Below are 16,972 nucleotides of genomic sequence, written 5' to 3'. Positions count from 1 at the left end.
TTTGGGGATCTGTGAATCAAAGCAGAGCTCAGAGTCAAAGACCATACCCAAGTTGCGGGCGGACTGCGTGACGTTAGACGACAGGTTGCCAAGATTCTTTACTGACTCATTAGTCCGGTTTGGGGGGCCAAATAGAAGGACTTCGGATTTAGAGTCGTTGAGCTTAAGGACATTTTGTGACATCCAGCATTTTATGTCTGAGAGACAGTCCATTATATGAGAGAGTTTGTCTGTGTTGCATAAAGTTGTGTGTCGTCTGCGTAACAGCGGAAACTAATATTGTATCTGCGGATTATCTGACCCAAGGAAAGCATATAAATAGAAAATAATAAAGGACCAACAATTGACCCTTGGGGGACACCACATGAGAGGGGGGCTGGGGATGTGGAGAATTCACCCAATACAACTGAGAAATGTCTGTCAGTGAGATACGAGTGAAACCAGGCAAGCGCGGTGTTTTTAATACCAACACAGTTTTCTAGGCATTTGAGAAGGGTTTTATGGTATTTGCACACTAATACTTTAGTTCTAGTTTCACAACACTGGTACGGTGGGAGGTGCAAAGCTGGCAACAATGAGACCAAAGAGGTTAGTTAAAACAATTAGCTGTGTGGGGTTGAACCTAATATCAGTTTAACAGAACTTCTCTTAAACATAAGAACTTTAAACTGTAACTGCTGAACTGTAAAATCACCACAAACATTCCACTTTCAGAAAAACTATCCAGACAGATATCTGACTACCAGTCAGTAGAGTATCTCATTACCTCCGCCGAGGAGGTTACGTTTTCAGTTCGGTTTATTTGTCTCTTTGTTAGCAGGATTACGGATAAACTACTGGCCCGATTTTCATGAATTTTGGTGGAAGCATGTAGCATGAGCCGAGGAAGAACCCATTACATTTAAGAGCAGATACACACGTTATTTTTCATTTGTACCCTCCGAGTGCCCCTTGTAGTTTCATCAAGTTACTTATTTAACCATTCCCAAATTCATGTGCATAAAAAACATCAAGCCTGAACACGACATGGGTTATTGATTATGTCAAATATATCATTCATGAATGCAGCAGCAGCTGTATTACATTATTCTGCTGGATTATTCAGCTTTTTTTGTGGATTGAATCACACTTTTAAATGTTCTTTTTCAATTCTGAAAAAAATATAGAATTACATATGGTATGGTATGTTAAAATGTGTGAGAGGCTAGAAGGGGAAACAACTGAGTTCAGAAGTATGGAAATAAACATTAAACTCATTTTAGTGGTGGATGACTCTGACCTTTCGCCACAGAGATTTAACGCTTTAAAGAATATAACCATAATTATAACCATAGAACACCAAACACGACTTCCATTTGTCAAAAAACACTTAGCAGACATTTATTTAAAGGAAAATCTTCAAGGTTATTACTTTAAGTAACTAGTACATTTTCTGTGCTATTAAACATTTTGTAAATACAACTCTAAAAATTCCACAGAAGGACTCGACAACTTGTTTGATTTCATTTTTATTGTTAAAAAAAATTGCAGCTTAGTTTGCTGTCAAATGTGCTTTCATCAGCATGCACCTGTGTGTGTAAAGTGTAGAGAAGATGATCAGTGTAACTGCGCTCCACAGTGAACTTTAGATAAGTTTGAACTCGGGCTGTCAATCCATTAAATAGTTAATCGCTGATCTGTTTATCTGTTCAAAATGTACTTTAAAGGGAGATTTGTCAAGTATTTTATACTCTTATCAACATGGGAGTGGGCAAATATGCTGCTTTATGCAAATGTATGTATATATTTATTATTGGAAATCAATTAACAACACAAAACAATGACATGATATTGTCCAGAAACCCTCACAGGTACTGCATTTAGAATAAAACAATATGCTCCAATCAACAACAGCTATCATAAAGTGGGCATGTCTGTGAAGGGGAGACTCGTGGGTACCCATAGAACCCATTTACATTCACTGATCTGGAGGTCAGAGGTCAAGGGATCCCTTTGAAAATGGTTATGCCAGTTTTTTCTCACAAAAATTTAGCGTAAGTTTGGAGCGTTATTAAACCTCCTTCACGACAAGCTAGTATGACATGGTTGGTACCGATGGATTCTTTAGGTTTTCTAGTTTCATATGATACTAGTTTCTTCACTCTAGCTTTAAAAGCCTGAGCCTGCTACAAAACTTTTATTGTAACCAAGAAGTCTAAGTTTTCACATTTGATTTTTTAGTCTGTGAGTCTGTAACGCTCACATTTATTCTCACATTTTGGGGTCAATCCAGCCGTCTGTACAAATAAACAGTCTGTTCAGAGAGCATGTCTTCAGCCCTGGATGAGTTTGTGCTCAGTCCAGCGGTGCATCTGTCAGCGTCTGCTGGAACACAGATAGATGCCGTATACACACAGACTTATTGGCGGGGTATGGGCGCCTCTCTCCAATCTCCCTGACCAATCTTCAATCCGCGGCCCTTTTTCTTGCCGCTTCATCCCCAAACTCATCCCCAGCAGCTGAAAAGGAGATAAATAGTCTGACAAAATGATCGATAGGACCAAATTAAAACTAATATGGTATTTTCGAAATGGATAGTCAGTCTCCGATTTGATTATCGACATTTGTAGAATCATTATTTTCCAGGTATCAGATAATGAGCTGCAGGTAATGAGCTTTTTCTAATCTCCAAAATGAATATTTGAGAAACTTTTTCTCATTTTCTTATTTATATAACGTGGATGCATTGAGGTTAGGATTTTAAGTAATAATTTATATAGAAAAACTTGAAAGAAAAGCATCATAAAATGCAGCCTGTTTCCCTGCAGCTCTTTTTCCTCTTTCATTCTTCATGCTGCATTTTCGCTTGTGTCAACACTCTCACCCACTTCCATTCTCTTGGTAGAGGTGTCATGCCAAAGTGCCAGACGTGGACTCTTGCATTTTATTATTCTGCTGCTGTACTCCCTGTCCTCCCCGTGTCTGCCACAGTCTCATACTTCGTCACGAACTTCACCAACCAACTCTCTGGCTTTGCAGATTTTTAGCACTTCATAAGATAAATTGCCAGCGAGGTGTTTCCATCTGCTGGGATTGGTCTCTCACAAGCTGATTACTGTTGAGCAGGTTGTTATTGTTGGACTCATTTTAGCAGCATTTCTGTGAAGGTTGTGATGTACAGATATTTTACATACTAAACTAAGGGACTAAAGGATAACTTTGGTATTTTTTAGGGATGTAACGATATGTTTTTACAACGATACGATAGTATCACTTTCCATGGTTCTGATACGATTCAAGGACGATATTTGGCTCATCTAGAGCGAAACGATACGATGTGATACGTTACGATGCGATGAGATACGATGCGATAAGATGCGATACGATACGATGCAATGCGATACGGTGCAGTACGATACGATACGATACGATGTGATACGATACGATGTGATACGATACGATGTGATGCGATATGATGTGATGCGATGAGATACGATGCAATACGATGCGATGCGATACGAAACGATACGATACGATACGATGCGATTCAATATGATACGATGCGATGCAATACGATATGATACGATGTGATACGATACGATGTGATGCGATGTGATGCGATGAGATACGATGCAATACGATGCGATACGAAACGATACGATACGATACGATACGATGCGATGCAATACGATATGATACGATTCTCCCTTTTCGCAAAAGCCCAAATGTTTCCACACGCTGGAGCTCAAACACGGCTTGACAATCTCCCGCCCGTCTGGCTCTTCCTTGCCATCAGCCATGCTTCGCTTTGTTGTCGGCCACGGGACACAACTTTTGCTTCAATTTCTGATATTTTACAGATATCATATGATGAATACGGTGGGCCTACACAGCTTAGTGTGATTATAAGTCATTATAAGTGCATGTGAGTGAATATTGGCGAGCAAATTACTTTCTACATCCCATTCATTGTATCAATTCCATGATGCAAATGCATCAATTTGGCTGCCGGAGGAGAGTCGGAGGAGAGTACCAACGTTAATCAGAGATACTCCTGGCAACTAACAGGGACTTCTGTCATGAAAAAAATATATATATATATTTGTATTTGGTTTTCTAAATGTTATTCAATCAATATGACCATACAGGCATGTGCAGAATATATATTTAGGAAAAGTCAGGGCATGAGGGAAACATATCATACACAATGACGGAACCACAACGCTAAATGGCGTGGACCATGGCGCTCCAAGTGTTTAATCCATAAAATCCACGTATTTCATGAGAATTGTGGTCTGCTAATCTGATACTTTCTAAATACCTAAAAGCACTCAGATGGAAACTCTGGTTTTGTGTGTGTGTGTGTGTGCGTGTGTGCGTGTGTGTGTGTGCAGATGGCCGGGCTCTGGCTGTGGGGGGAATGGGTGCTGACCTGCTCCCTCGTAGCATCCTGCAGCAGTATGACCTTCGAAAGGACGTGTGGGCGCTACTTCCTCCCATGCCGACCCCTCGCTACGATGGCAACACACATCTGCTGGCCAACAAGCTCTACGTGGCAGGTACGAGCTCACCGGTGTGGGTGTGTTTTACAGCTTCACTGTCTGTATGCCCTCTATAAACATCTATAATTATTAGTATTCTTTTCATACAATCTTTTAGGCGGACGCCACTGTAAGCGACCGGTGAAGGCCTTCGAGGTGTACGACGCAGAGACGCGTTCTTGGACTACGCTACCCATCATGCCTTGCAAACGTTCGTATGGGGGCGTGATATGGGACGAAACTGGGAGGTTGTGTCTGCTCGGGGGACTGCGGCAGGGAGGAGGACACCAGAGCTCCAAGTTCACCAAGAACGTCAACATTTTTGACACCAACCAAGGTACCAAAACACATTTCCATTTATGGGCTTCCATTTAGTTGTAGTTAGTAGATCTCTATTTTGGTTATAAACATTAATAAACCCTGCCGCTCCTCCCTTGTTGAGCCATAATTCATAAATTAGAACACACAACACATGCTATGTGACAAAAGGTTGTTCAAACCCTCCGAACTTCACCCGAAGATGCCAGATATGTCAGAATTAATAGCACAGTAGTGCGCATGAAACAATCCAGCTGGAACTGCAGATACAGTAAACGCCAACTTGACTTATTTCACTTAATAAAAGCAGGATGTGACTTCAGTGAAGAGTTGGAATGAGGACAAAATATCAAGAGGGTTGAGGACTGTGAAGGCATTTATTCATAATTCTGCTTTATATACAGCTCTGTATCCCAAAACTATAAATGATCAGTTATGTTGAGGTCTGTCTGAGGTTTGTCTAGAGGGGGTTTGTCTAGAGGGGGTTTTAGCTCTGCATTATGGGAAGTATTCATATTTGCTTTCTTTCAGAGGGAGAAAAGGTTGACTTGTCTTAATTGAACTGGCATAGAGAGTGAAGGAGGGGGAAACAGTTAGCCTGACTGTCCAAAGTAAAAAAAAATATGCCTCCCAGCAACCCTGACTTGCACGACGTTTCTTGCTTGTAAAACTCGTACAAATGTAAAAAATGACAATTTGTGATTTTAGGGAGAGTCATGCTCGAGCTATTTCTTGATGAACGATTGGTACTGTCCTTCTGTGTAGTGCTGCTTGCCAGATGTGGTTGGTTAGAACAAGATTTTGGATCACAAAGGTACCAAACCTGGCAACCTCTCTTTGATGATAAAGCCTTGTCTACACCGGGAATGTCAGGAACGCGTGGTGGCTGCGTTACCTGTTGTTTTTTTAATTCGGCGTCCGTGTTCACAAGTTAGAGCAGCCACACTGCGCGGCTCGGCTGTGTCTCAGCTGCGAGTCTTCTAGAGATTTGAGGTCTGGCCTATTTTTGACGCAAGGCACGCGGTTCACAGCAACAACAGACAGTGAAGGTGATCTATTGACTGTATATTGACATCATATCAGCTACATTACTACAGTTTCAATGTCTGTAGAAAATGTTACGGAGATGAAAAAAAAGTAAAGACTGCTTTCATTTAAAAATAAAAGCCCTCAAGCGTTGTTTCTGTGGACAGAATTCCTTCATTTGTCAACACGAGGCTTTTATTCTGAAATATGTGCCGGACATTGTTGTAGAACATGCAGTGACTTGGAGAGCTCCATGATAGAATATAGTACGGGTAGTACGGGTATAGTAGCCCTCTCGCTCCTCATCTCTGCTCGAGGCTACATTGGCTGCTGCTAGCAGGACCGTTCACATGTTGCGTCTGAAACGCTTGGAAAACGCTTTCCTTTATATCCAAGGTGCTTGGGAGGTTGCGCTCCTGTCGCGCCTGATGTAAGCAACCAAAACCTGCGCGCTGCGATGACGATGATGATGATGAAGTTACGCTAATTTCCAGTTTTGGAGCGTTATTTAACCTCCTTCCTGACAAGCTAGTATGACATGGTATTAATGGATTCATTAGGTTTTCTGTTTTCATATGATACCAGTATATTCACTCTAGCTTTAAAACTGAGCCCTCTACAACCTCCGAAAGATCGATTACATTAATGCGTTAAAGACGTTAACGCGTTATTATCTTGTTAACTTTGACAGCCCTACTCTCGTTGTCTCCTTCTGTTCTGACAGCATCCGTCTTCATTTTGACTTTATTGTCAGACAAACTCGGCTTGAAGAGAAATGGTTTTCCTCTCTTAATTCTGCACACACTCTTTGTCCCACAACACAGCGAAATGACTTATCCCTCCATCCACCCCCCAGAGTAACAGGTGAGCAGATTGAGGAGGGACCGGAAGGAGAAATGGGAGAGCGAGAATCGATAAGTCATCTTAGACAAGCTGGATATACGGTCGCACGTTCGGGATCGGTCGAACGGAAGCCAAATAAAGCCGAACGTGGGAGTGATAATGTTAATGTATGATAATGGGGAGAAAGTTTGCCTCGTGTGTGTGAGAGATAGAGGAATGAAGAAAGAATGAAAACGCAGACACAAACACGAGCGTGCAAATACTGATGAATATCCACGTACACACACATAACGGAGGAGGAGTGCAGCCGTACCCCGTTTTCTCCAATCTAATTTAGGTGGAGATGAGATGGGAGATGAGCTGAGGAGGGAGGGCCGGGGATGAGGAGCGCTTTAAATTACAAGATCCAGAAACAGATTGCTTTATTATCCGTCTGCAGCAATATCTCTCCACACACACACACACACGCGCACGCACACACACACACACACACACACACACACACACACACACGCGCGGCCATGCAATCTGCTGTCACACAGTGATATTCTATTACTGTTCCATTCCATATCGCCAGCGTTAAGACACACACGCCTGTTAGGTGATGTTTTCGACATTGTGGGGCAAGCTGCAACAAGTGCGACCGAAAAACACAAAGGATGGAGCCGTGAAAGAAAATGAACACGGAGAATGAAAAATGGCTTCAGAATATAGTATAAAAGGTCAGTTCATCCAAAAAAAACAAAGTTCTCAGTTTCCTCTTGCGGCATCCAGAGATGCAGATATTTGTGCCCAGGTTTTGAGGTGTCCGTCTGCCTCCACCACAATACAACGCTTTCAGTGCTGTGAGCACCACAAACAAAAATTCCATTCAGCTCTATTATATCATATTGTGGCGGAGGTAGTAATCTCAGAGACGGATATCTGACAACTTGGACAAATAAATTGCTGCATTGCTGGATACTGCTCAATTCCACCACAGCAACTTTTCCAGTGACCCTGGAACTGTTTTAAGCAAACCTGTCTCTGTTAACTAAACTGCTGCATTCTACATTACAATTCACGAAAAAACGTATTTTCTCCCAGATTATGGTTGCCGTTTTAAACCGTTTTAAACCGTTTTAAACAGTTTTAAACACGTTGTAAATTGAAACAAAACAAAACAAAAAAAGCAACAACACTACTTGGTTAGGTTTTGTAAAAAACATCATGGTTTGGTTTAAAATGACAACATTGAACTTTAGTTTCACACGGGACACGAGCAGCGGTCTCCTGAGTGTTTGTTTAGCTCCTCCCACCCATCCTAGTGGACTTTCTCACTTGTTATACTCGTTATTATATCACGTAACTTTTTTATTTTTTATTTTTTTTTATTATTTTTTTTTTAAGTTATTTTTTTGGGGGCATTTTCCATTTTTATTGAGAGGACAGTGGATAGAGAGAGAGTGGATGCGGAAAGGGCCACAGGCCAGATTCGAACCCGGGCCGCCGCGGTCAGGACCAAGCCTTGATACATGGACGCCCGCTCTACCAACTGAGCTAACCCAGGCGCCTATATCACGTAACTTTAACGGTTGCTCGATACACTACGTCACCTGGTCTGCGTGGCGCTCATTGCTGAAGCCTTCCACGGACTACTTCAAAGTTTGCGGGCCATCTCCCCCTAAACGGCGGCGTTTTGAGGCTGAGGATCCGTGCGTTACGCACCACCTCTCCGGCAGTTCCCGGCTGCAAGCCCGTGCGTAATCTAGCCTCCGGAGGCTTCAGCTCGGCCAGTCCGAGCCCCCCCCCCCATGGGTTGCATTGGAAAGTAATACAGTTTTCATTATTTATCAATACATGTTTATCATATTTAGCCTTATGCTTATTATCATATAATGAATTTTATCCCCCCCGTGCCTCCTGCACTGGTTAAGTTATCTGTACATTCGCTCATATGCAGTCAAATGGAGTTGTTGATGGGACAGAGGATTGGGGGAAAGTGGAGGCAGAGGGTCCACCGGCCAAGAACCGCATACATATGCTCGCACACTTTCACTTCGAGCACGAGCAATTGGCTCGCCAATGTGCAGGCGCACCTGGCTTTCGAAGGGTATGGGAGATGACACTCTGATTGGTTTCATTCCTGTTACGCCCAAAACACACCTATGATTAATTAGGAGACTAAATACGACCCCTTTTGCCCCTTTACACCTTACTTTGCGCCTAGATTATGCGCCATATAACCAGTAAAAGTGGAGTTTGACACGCCCAAAATGCACTCGCGCCATGCACTTTAGATCATGCGCTATAGATTGTTAAAATAGGGCCGGAAAGCCGTGTTTTCATTCCAGCTATCAATCGAATTTTAAGCTAAATTTTGAAATGTCGCAAAAAAGAAATTTGAAATTCCATCAACTGGTTTGGAGTGAATAAGCTTGGTTCTAGCATAGTGTAGTAAAACGTTGGCGCTATAGGCTACACATGGCTGTAATCTGCCAGTAAACAGAGGAGAGGAAGAAGAGGTTGCGTCCGTACAAACAAAACAAGTCGGCTTGGTCATCTAACCGTCTACAATAGAAAAATAGAGAGAGGTCTTTAAGGATTGGTTTTAATTGTTCTTTCATGTCAGCTAGTATCGGCCATGTTTCATGCTGTCCGTAGACGAAGACGAGTATTTGCCCGTTTTGTGAATAACTGAGAAGACGCCAACAGCGGAAACAGCTCATCAGTCATGTGAGTTAAATATTCGCTACGTCAGAATGTATTCGTCGTTTCTATATCCCGTATCGTGCATCAACAGAACAAACACCTCAAGCGAGCAAGTGAGGAAGTTTTATTGAATTTTGTCGTTTCCATACAGCTTTTTTAATGCTATACTTGTACATAAAAATGTGTGAATAGAAGCACGGCTTATGACAGTTACAGTCATAGTACCTGTGTGTGAAAATTGCATCTCAAGCTCATCTTCATGCGGTGAAAACTAAAACAGGGATGCACAAAGGGCACTCTCAGTTCCTGATTCATTACCTGGAACTTTTAGTTGGAAAGGGGAGTAGGTTTTTTGAGTGACTCAGCGCTTTAAAGTTGCTTTTCCGTTACCTAGAATAATGAATTCTGCTTCCTTTACTGAATCCAACAAAGACTCACTTTCATCAGAAGCTTCTCTGGAGGCTCGTCGAACTCGGGCAACAGAAACACAAATGATGCGTTCCCCCTGCGGCCAACTAGTAACAAATGTATTCCCACGTTGTCCATATTTTGATTTGTGTCTTGCTTGAGATGGTTAAAAACAAACTCCCCCAAAAGACTTCAAAGCAGATGGAATCAAGCAGAAATGAGAATCGAGCAAATGTGCTCTTGTTCTGGAGGCCAATGTGTAATTAATGAAAATGCCAGAACATAATGGTGAGATTCTGTCCAAAAGGATCATCTGTGTGGTCAGCAGTGTTTGAGATCTCACACGAGACAGACAGAATTCATCAAAGACAGAGAGGCAATCAGCAGCCTTTTCTAGTTTCAATCACAACGGACAATTACAGAGGAGAGCTGTGGACGAAATTACTACCACACAGACTACAAAAGCCTTCGTCTTCAGAGAATCGCCTCATCTCCCTCATCCTATTGTCTCTCTGTCTATACTCTCCCTCTCCGTATTTCCTCTCTCTCTCCATCTCTTTATTCTCCCCTGCCGTCTCCCTCCAGAGCAGAATAATGCATGCTGGTGTTTTCCCCGCATCCCTACAAAGAAAATCTTGGCGCAAAGACTTGTGTAATCCCTCCAAAGCAAATAGGAATAAAGCTTGCAGTCGAAGCTCCGTCTCAGAGGATTGAACCGTAAGTCGGTGGTGTGATGTGTTGACACAACTGTAATTTAAAGAGGAAAATCCAGCCAGTAACGCTGTAAGCACTGTTTAAAATACGAATTATTAGTGCTGTAGCATGCATTCTGCAGCACCTTTGGAGGTTTAAGTTTTCCATTGGTTGATAAATGGAAAAAAAAACAGATGACATCACAGTATGTTTCCAGGATCTAGTATCTATCTAATCTAAGGAAGAATATGATGTTGGTTTATATAAGTTCCAGTAACCAGTTATTACAGCTGTTACTAAATATTCCCACCTACTAACTGCCCAACCTGTTCTCATCGGAAGGCCCAATTAATTGAATATTAATCTCGATCATGATTTTGGCTTCCCACAATTAAATAAACATCATTGACTAAGATATTGACGTTTAAAAAACTCGTAGAAAACTCTGCTGCATATCAAATCAAGCGCTTCCTAAACTAACAGCGAACCACCAGCCGGCGATGGAGAAGTTTTGGCTTCACTTTTGGGAAGCTGTCATGCCGCTGCGTGCAAACCCTACAGCGGCAACCTGTGAGAAACTTTCCTGAATGTTGCGGCTGTAGTCCAGAGGAGAAGAGTAGTAACTGTATATTACTTCATCACCATTCATGTCTATACAACCACTGTGTTTATGATTAAATTGTTAACGAGCACAAAGTTCTTCAATGATCATAGCCTCTTCATTTTGCTCTCAAAGTGCACCAGATTGATGCATTTAACTTTAAAATGTGGAATACAAAATTTAGGGTCAATATTCCTGTATTTTTTCACATTGCAATATATATCGCAGGGGAAAAAATGGTTTTATTCCAGCATGGTGCAGCCCTAATTTGTACATTAGCAGGAATGTAGCACAACATGGACGTGAAAGCAGCTCTGTTTATTCAAATGTGAAAGTGCAATACAAATATTTTGTTGCTAAAGTCAATGAATAATTGTGATAAATAATCATGATCTCAATATTGATCAAAATAATTGTGATTATCATTTTGGCCATAATCTTGAAGCCCTAGTTTCAAGTGATTATTCACTAAATTAAAAAATATATATTATTACATTTCTGCCAATAAATCCCCATAAATCCCACTCATGGGTCCTTTAAGTTTTAATAGTGCGACCCAATCAACTAAATCACTAATTTGAAAAGTTATATTACACTTGTTTCAAATGTTTCTATACAGAGTTTCACTAATAATACCTTACTGACTTACTTTGAGGATATAAATATGTTTTAGTACAAAACCATTTATTCATTTAACAAGAAAAAGCAAACATTCAATGTCAACTTTCGGAACATCACAGTTTTTGACACCCGATGCTTCGTACACATTTTAATCACTACGCCCTGATTTATTGACCACGCTGGAATTTATTGAACGTCGTCTCAGATTGATGTTGGATACCAGTGTGAAATATCTGCCAGGAGGATTTTCCCTCTGGGGAGGAAACCGAGCGGAGTGGACAGCCAGCTGTGATCTCTATTCTGTTATCTTCAGTGTAACCAGGCTGGAGCAGCTCTTCATTACACACTGCTGCATCACGCAGGAAGGCTCACCATCTGGCTACTTATCTCTCTTTCATTCCCTCTACATCTATTTGTTTCTCTCCGCCGTGTTGTCTCTGCCTCTTGTTTAAGAAGAAGATTGAGAATAAATGAGAAAGCGAGGGAGACATAACAAGGCTAAAGGAAAGAGAAGGCAGACAATTGAAAAATAAGTATGAGAAACAAACATTGGAAAGAGATGGATCCAGAAGACAGACAACAATAAAGAGAAAGATATTTGTTGTACTTTTTCTCTCTCGTTGTGTCTCTATCTTTCTTTCCAATTCTCTCTCCCTCTCCCGCTCCCTAATGAAGTTATCTTTCTTCCTCTGTCACGATTCTCTCCAGTCTGGGATTCCTTCAGATAAACAAGGCTTGGCACCAACAAAACCTAGAAGTAAGAAAGAAAACTTCTGCAGAGTCTTCTGGGGAGAGAGAACGGATGCGTCTTTATTTCCACTCTTTTGTTTTTATCATCTGGAGTGCTTCAGCTTGTGAGTGTGAAGGGAAACGTCACCTCTGCTACCACCGCATCAAATCTTTAGAGAACTGTCTTCATTGTCAGTGTTGAGCTTCAGGTAATTAGACTCAAACAAATCTGTAGAAAAACAGATAATGTCCTGGCAGAAAAATAGTGTGTTTTCAATTCATAAAAGTTAATAATAACATTTTGGTCGCCTAAAAATGTCTTATTCAGCGTTCGGTTGTACTTAACTCCACCCTCTAGAGTCACTTCTGGTTGCAAAAAAACAATGTGGCCGAACTCGAGGCTTCAAAACGGCAGTCCACAAACCAGTGGGTGACGTCACAGTTACTACGACAACTTCTTATATACAGTCTATGATTTAAACTAGGGCTTTCAAAGTTAACGCGATAATAACGCATTTTAATTTCTTTAACGCATTAATGCAATCGATCTTTCGGAGGTTGTAGCGGGGTCAGTTTTAAAGAAGAACGCTAACTAATGCTCCAAACTTAACTAGTGTAATCATGGTAAGGATGGCCTCTGAGCGAGGCGAATGGCGTTACCACGGTTTTGCACTCAGTGGCTCACGTTACCACAGTCTTGGAAAGGGAGGAGTGAGTGAAGGGGTTTTCAGTTGGTTGCAATGTACAACTTCACCACTAGATGCCGCCCAATCTACACATTGTACCTTTAAGTTACGTAACGTTACTTTACATAGCCTACTTAACTACGTAACAAACATACTTATTAACCCAAACCTAACCAAGTAGTTTTGCCTAAACCTAACCAAGTTGTTTCCTGTGAACACGGAAGTTTATTTTGAAAAGACAGTGTATGCACGTAACAAGCGGAAACTGACATGAAAAAATGCACAACTGACGCTAGAGGAGCACGTAGAGCATCATAGTTTGAAGCGAGAACGTGTTGAAATATCATACTGGAAGTGTTAACATGTTCCTTTCAAAATAAAAGTCCAAATAAAATCCACATACAGATTTTACAGGAATTTATAATCCCCTGTTCTTAATTAGGTTAAACAATATATACACTACTTAGTAGTGAGACTGTGAGTGTAGTAGTGACTACTACACTCACAGTCTGACTGTAACCACTTTAGCTCATTTTGGATGCTTTTGTGCAAACTGTCAGACTTCAGAGGTCAGAACAGCCATCTTGGACCTACAGCCCGCTCCGTTCCACGCTACACAGGAAGCAATGAATTCACATTTTTCATTAAAGTTCAGTCATGAACATGTTGTGCCAACAGTATCCCCACTTTCTCTGCCTCGTAGCATTCTGACCCTAACTCCAGCCTCCCTATCCCCTCTCTGTCCGTTTGTAGTCTGTGTTTGTGATAACCTCTGTGTGTCCTTGCCAGGCGTGTGTGTGTGTGTGTGTGTGTGTGTGTGTGTGTGTGTGTGTGTTTGTGTGTGTGTGTGTGTGTGTATGTACTGTACATGTCCTGGCTGCAGCTGGCGCGTGGTTGACCTGTTAGTGCAGGTCACAGTCTGAAAACAAAGCTCAGCAGCATCCCGTCCAGCCAAAAGGACGACTACGGTGCCACTGACCTCACCCCTCTGTTACTTCATAAGCTCGTGCACACACACGAGCTCACGCACACATCTGCTCACTGCAGCTGTCGTGTCTTCTGTAGGCGCCTGGTTGAAGTCGGAGGAGACGGTGGCGATGAAAACAAAGAGGGCTGACTTTGCTGCTGCTTTCCTGCGTGGTCGGATGGTTGTAGCGGGAGGACTTGGTGAGAGGGACGCACTGGAATCTAAACCTTCTGTTTGCTGCTTTCACACTGCACTTTATGTTGATTGAATGTTGCTGCATCCAAAGTATATAGAGAGGTGAAGTCCCGCCCGTTCCATGGGACCTTATTTCGGAAAAACGGTAGTCAACGGTGAGAGACAAATATTTTTTGATCCCGTTTGAATTGCACCATGAGTAACACATATATGATGTTTGTCAATTTAAAACATCATTTTGCAAGTCATGAAAGTCTCAGTTTGTCGTTGTATCATTTAGTTTTGGGTGAAACCGCTCAGAGAACTACATCTCTCGTCTCGCACAATAGACGTCACCAACTTAGCTATGTTCCACGCACAGATGAACCGTTATCTGACCTGATATCTTTTATCCAGCGACTCCTGGTCTTTTTATCTGCTGGGAAGAAAAAGAACGCGTCAGACGTGTTGCTGGTGTGAGTTCATCCCAGTAGGAAACACACAGACATCGTAGCTTCAGAGAGAGACGTCACTTTTGGTCGTGTAGTCTTTCTAATTACTAGGGCAACGCCTAATTATGTACTTTCACAGTCTTATAATTCCACAGTTTTACAACAAACTATGACTTTCTTGATTTGCAAAATTATCTTTTAAATTGACCAACATCGTCTGTGTGATTCATGGAGCAATTCAAACAGGATCCAAACAATATTTGTGTCTCTCCATTGACTACTGTTCAGATTGTTTCTGAAATAAGGTCCCATGGTGGTCCACTGGGAGGGGCAGGACTTCGCCTTTCTAAAAGTCATGCCAGAACAATCTTATGGGTTAAAGTGAAACATGGGGCCTTTGATACGTCTGATACCTTTGTGTATTTGCGTACGTTCTCCAGGTCATGAGCCCTCGGCGCTGGACACGGTGGAGGCCTTTCATCCCCAGAGGAAGAAGTGGGAGAGGTTGGCTCCTATGACCTTCCCCAGATGTTCCACATCCTCCATCGTCATCAGAGACCGATTCCTGGTTGTGGGAGGAGTCAACCAGGTACACTTTAACCGTTAAGGTCCCGACACACCAAGCCGACGGTCGGCCGCCGGACACTTTGAGGCCGTAGTTGAGCGTCTGTCGGCCTAGTTTGTGTGGTGCGTCCACCACTGTCGCTCTAGTCTGCCAATGTCGGAGGCTTTTGTGGTCGAGTGCAACTTTTTGGCCAAGAAACAAACGACGGGAGGCGACGCAACTGGTGGCCTTCGCCGCCGTTAGTTCTTTGATGTCGTGTTGGTGTGTCTTGGCCTTTAATGTCAGAATCAGGTTTATTTGCCAAGTACATACATATAAGGAATTTGACTCCGGTTTTATACATCTCTCTAAATGTACTTACACATAAATATAAAGAACAACTAGGAACAAGGACAACAAACAGGACAAACAAAGGTGAGGAACAGACAGGACATTTACACAAGAAGCAAATGCACAAATGTCCATCCACTGTATGCACAGTGAGTAGGACTCATATTGACAGATGACAAGTACATATTACAAGAATCTGTGCACTAAAAACTTCAAGAATCACAATCTATGACGGCGGTGACGGCGTATTGACAATGTTATACATCTACACATACATAAACAGTACATAATTACAGTAACTCAACACAGCTGAGCGATCAAAGACGTCTATTATCCGCGGTGACAGATGTTTCCCGCTCAGTGACAAGTGTGTCCCGCAGTTTACCCATTTATTTATATCCTCGCCTCAAAGCAGAGAGCCCTCCGCAGCTGTGAGAGTGATTTCATGTGGAGCGATACTCTGTAGTGAGGGAGCTACTGGAGTAAGTAGGACTGTGTAAGAATGACCAATAGTAACTTCTCTACTACAGGTCAGCTTGTTTCTACAGGCATTATATGAAGGAATGTGAAAAAGAAGAAATGTTGAATTTGTGCCTCCTCGTCCGGCTTGTGACCCAGAGATCGATCTCAGCGCTCCATCTTGAAGGACGTCAATTCATAAAATGCATCTCAAGGATGCTTGCCGGAGGAGCTCTAAGCGAGGGCTACATGGCAAAGAAAAATCTGTATCTTACATGTCACAGTATGAAAAATTGAAACATACACACAAAGAAAACAGCAACCAGAACAAAGAAACGTTAACCTGCAGCAGCCGTTACTTTCCGTGCCTGTAGGTGGCAACAACAATAATACAACTGATCAGAGAATGACTGAACAGCTCTACCTTGGGGACAATCTGCAGCCTGCTAACAGTGACTGAGTGAGTTTGTATATGTCATAATCCAGTGGGCGACCTCTGGGTCTGAAAAGTGAAGCCAATGTGGAAGTGCCTTAAACTTGCATTCTTTCTATTACCTCAGTAAACATTGTAAACATGAGTTTATGGTCTCAATCGCTAGTTTCAAGTCTTCTTCAATACAGCATGATTCATTTAGTAAATTATGGTCCCATTTAGAGTCAGATAGACCATAAAGCAGGGGATGCTTTAGGGCGTGGCTACCTTGGGATTGACAGGTCGCTACCACGGCGTTGTCCGGTCTGGGAGTTGCCCGTGTTTTCATTTTACAACTTTAACCCTTTCACAGTGTGTTTCCAGTTCATCAAAGTTGGTTATAACCTTTTTGGTAGCCTGAAAATATGTCTTATTCAGCGTTCATCCTCTCATGTCACTTCTGGTTGCAAAAAGCCA

At 42.1% G+C, this 16,972-nt stretch overlaps 1 protein-coding gene across 4 annotated transcripts in view; it reads left to right on the top strand.

Annotated features, from left to right (window-relative positions):
• Nucleotides 1-16,972, top strand: part of klhdc8a (kelch domain containing 8A) — a 49,487-nt gene that overhangs the window by 29,724 nt on the left and 2,791 nt on the right. For all 4 annotated transcript variants that reach the window (XM_074641748.1, XM_074641669.1, XM_074641835.1 and 1 more), the window contains 4 exons: nucleotides 4,374-4,538; nucleotides 4,639-4,857; nucleotides 14,202-14,303; nucleotides 15,170-15,318. In XM_074641748.1, the coding sequence (XP_074497849.1) occupies nucleotides 4,374-4,538; nucleotides 4,639-4,857; nucleotides 14,202-14,303; nucleotides 15,170-15,318 (635 nt within the window). The remainder of the gene's footprint in view (nucleotides 1-4,373; nucleotides 4,539-4,638; nucleotides 4,858-14,201; nucleotides 14,304-15,169; nucleotides 15,319-16,972) is intronic.

This window comes from Sebastes fasciatus, chromosome 1 (genome assembly GCF_043250625.1).
Source record: "Sebastes fasciatus isolate fSebFas1 chromosome 1, fSebFas1.pri, whole genome shotgun sequence".
Taxonomy (NCBI): domain Eukaryota; kingdom Metazoa; phylum Chordata; class Actinopteri; order Perciformes; family Sebastidae; genus Sebastes; species Sebastes fasciatus.
Note: the sequence above shows the minus strand (reverse complement) of the source record. Positions and strands in the feature narration are given on the sequence as shown.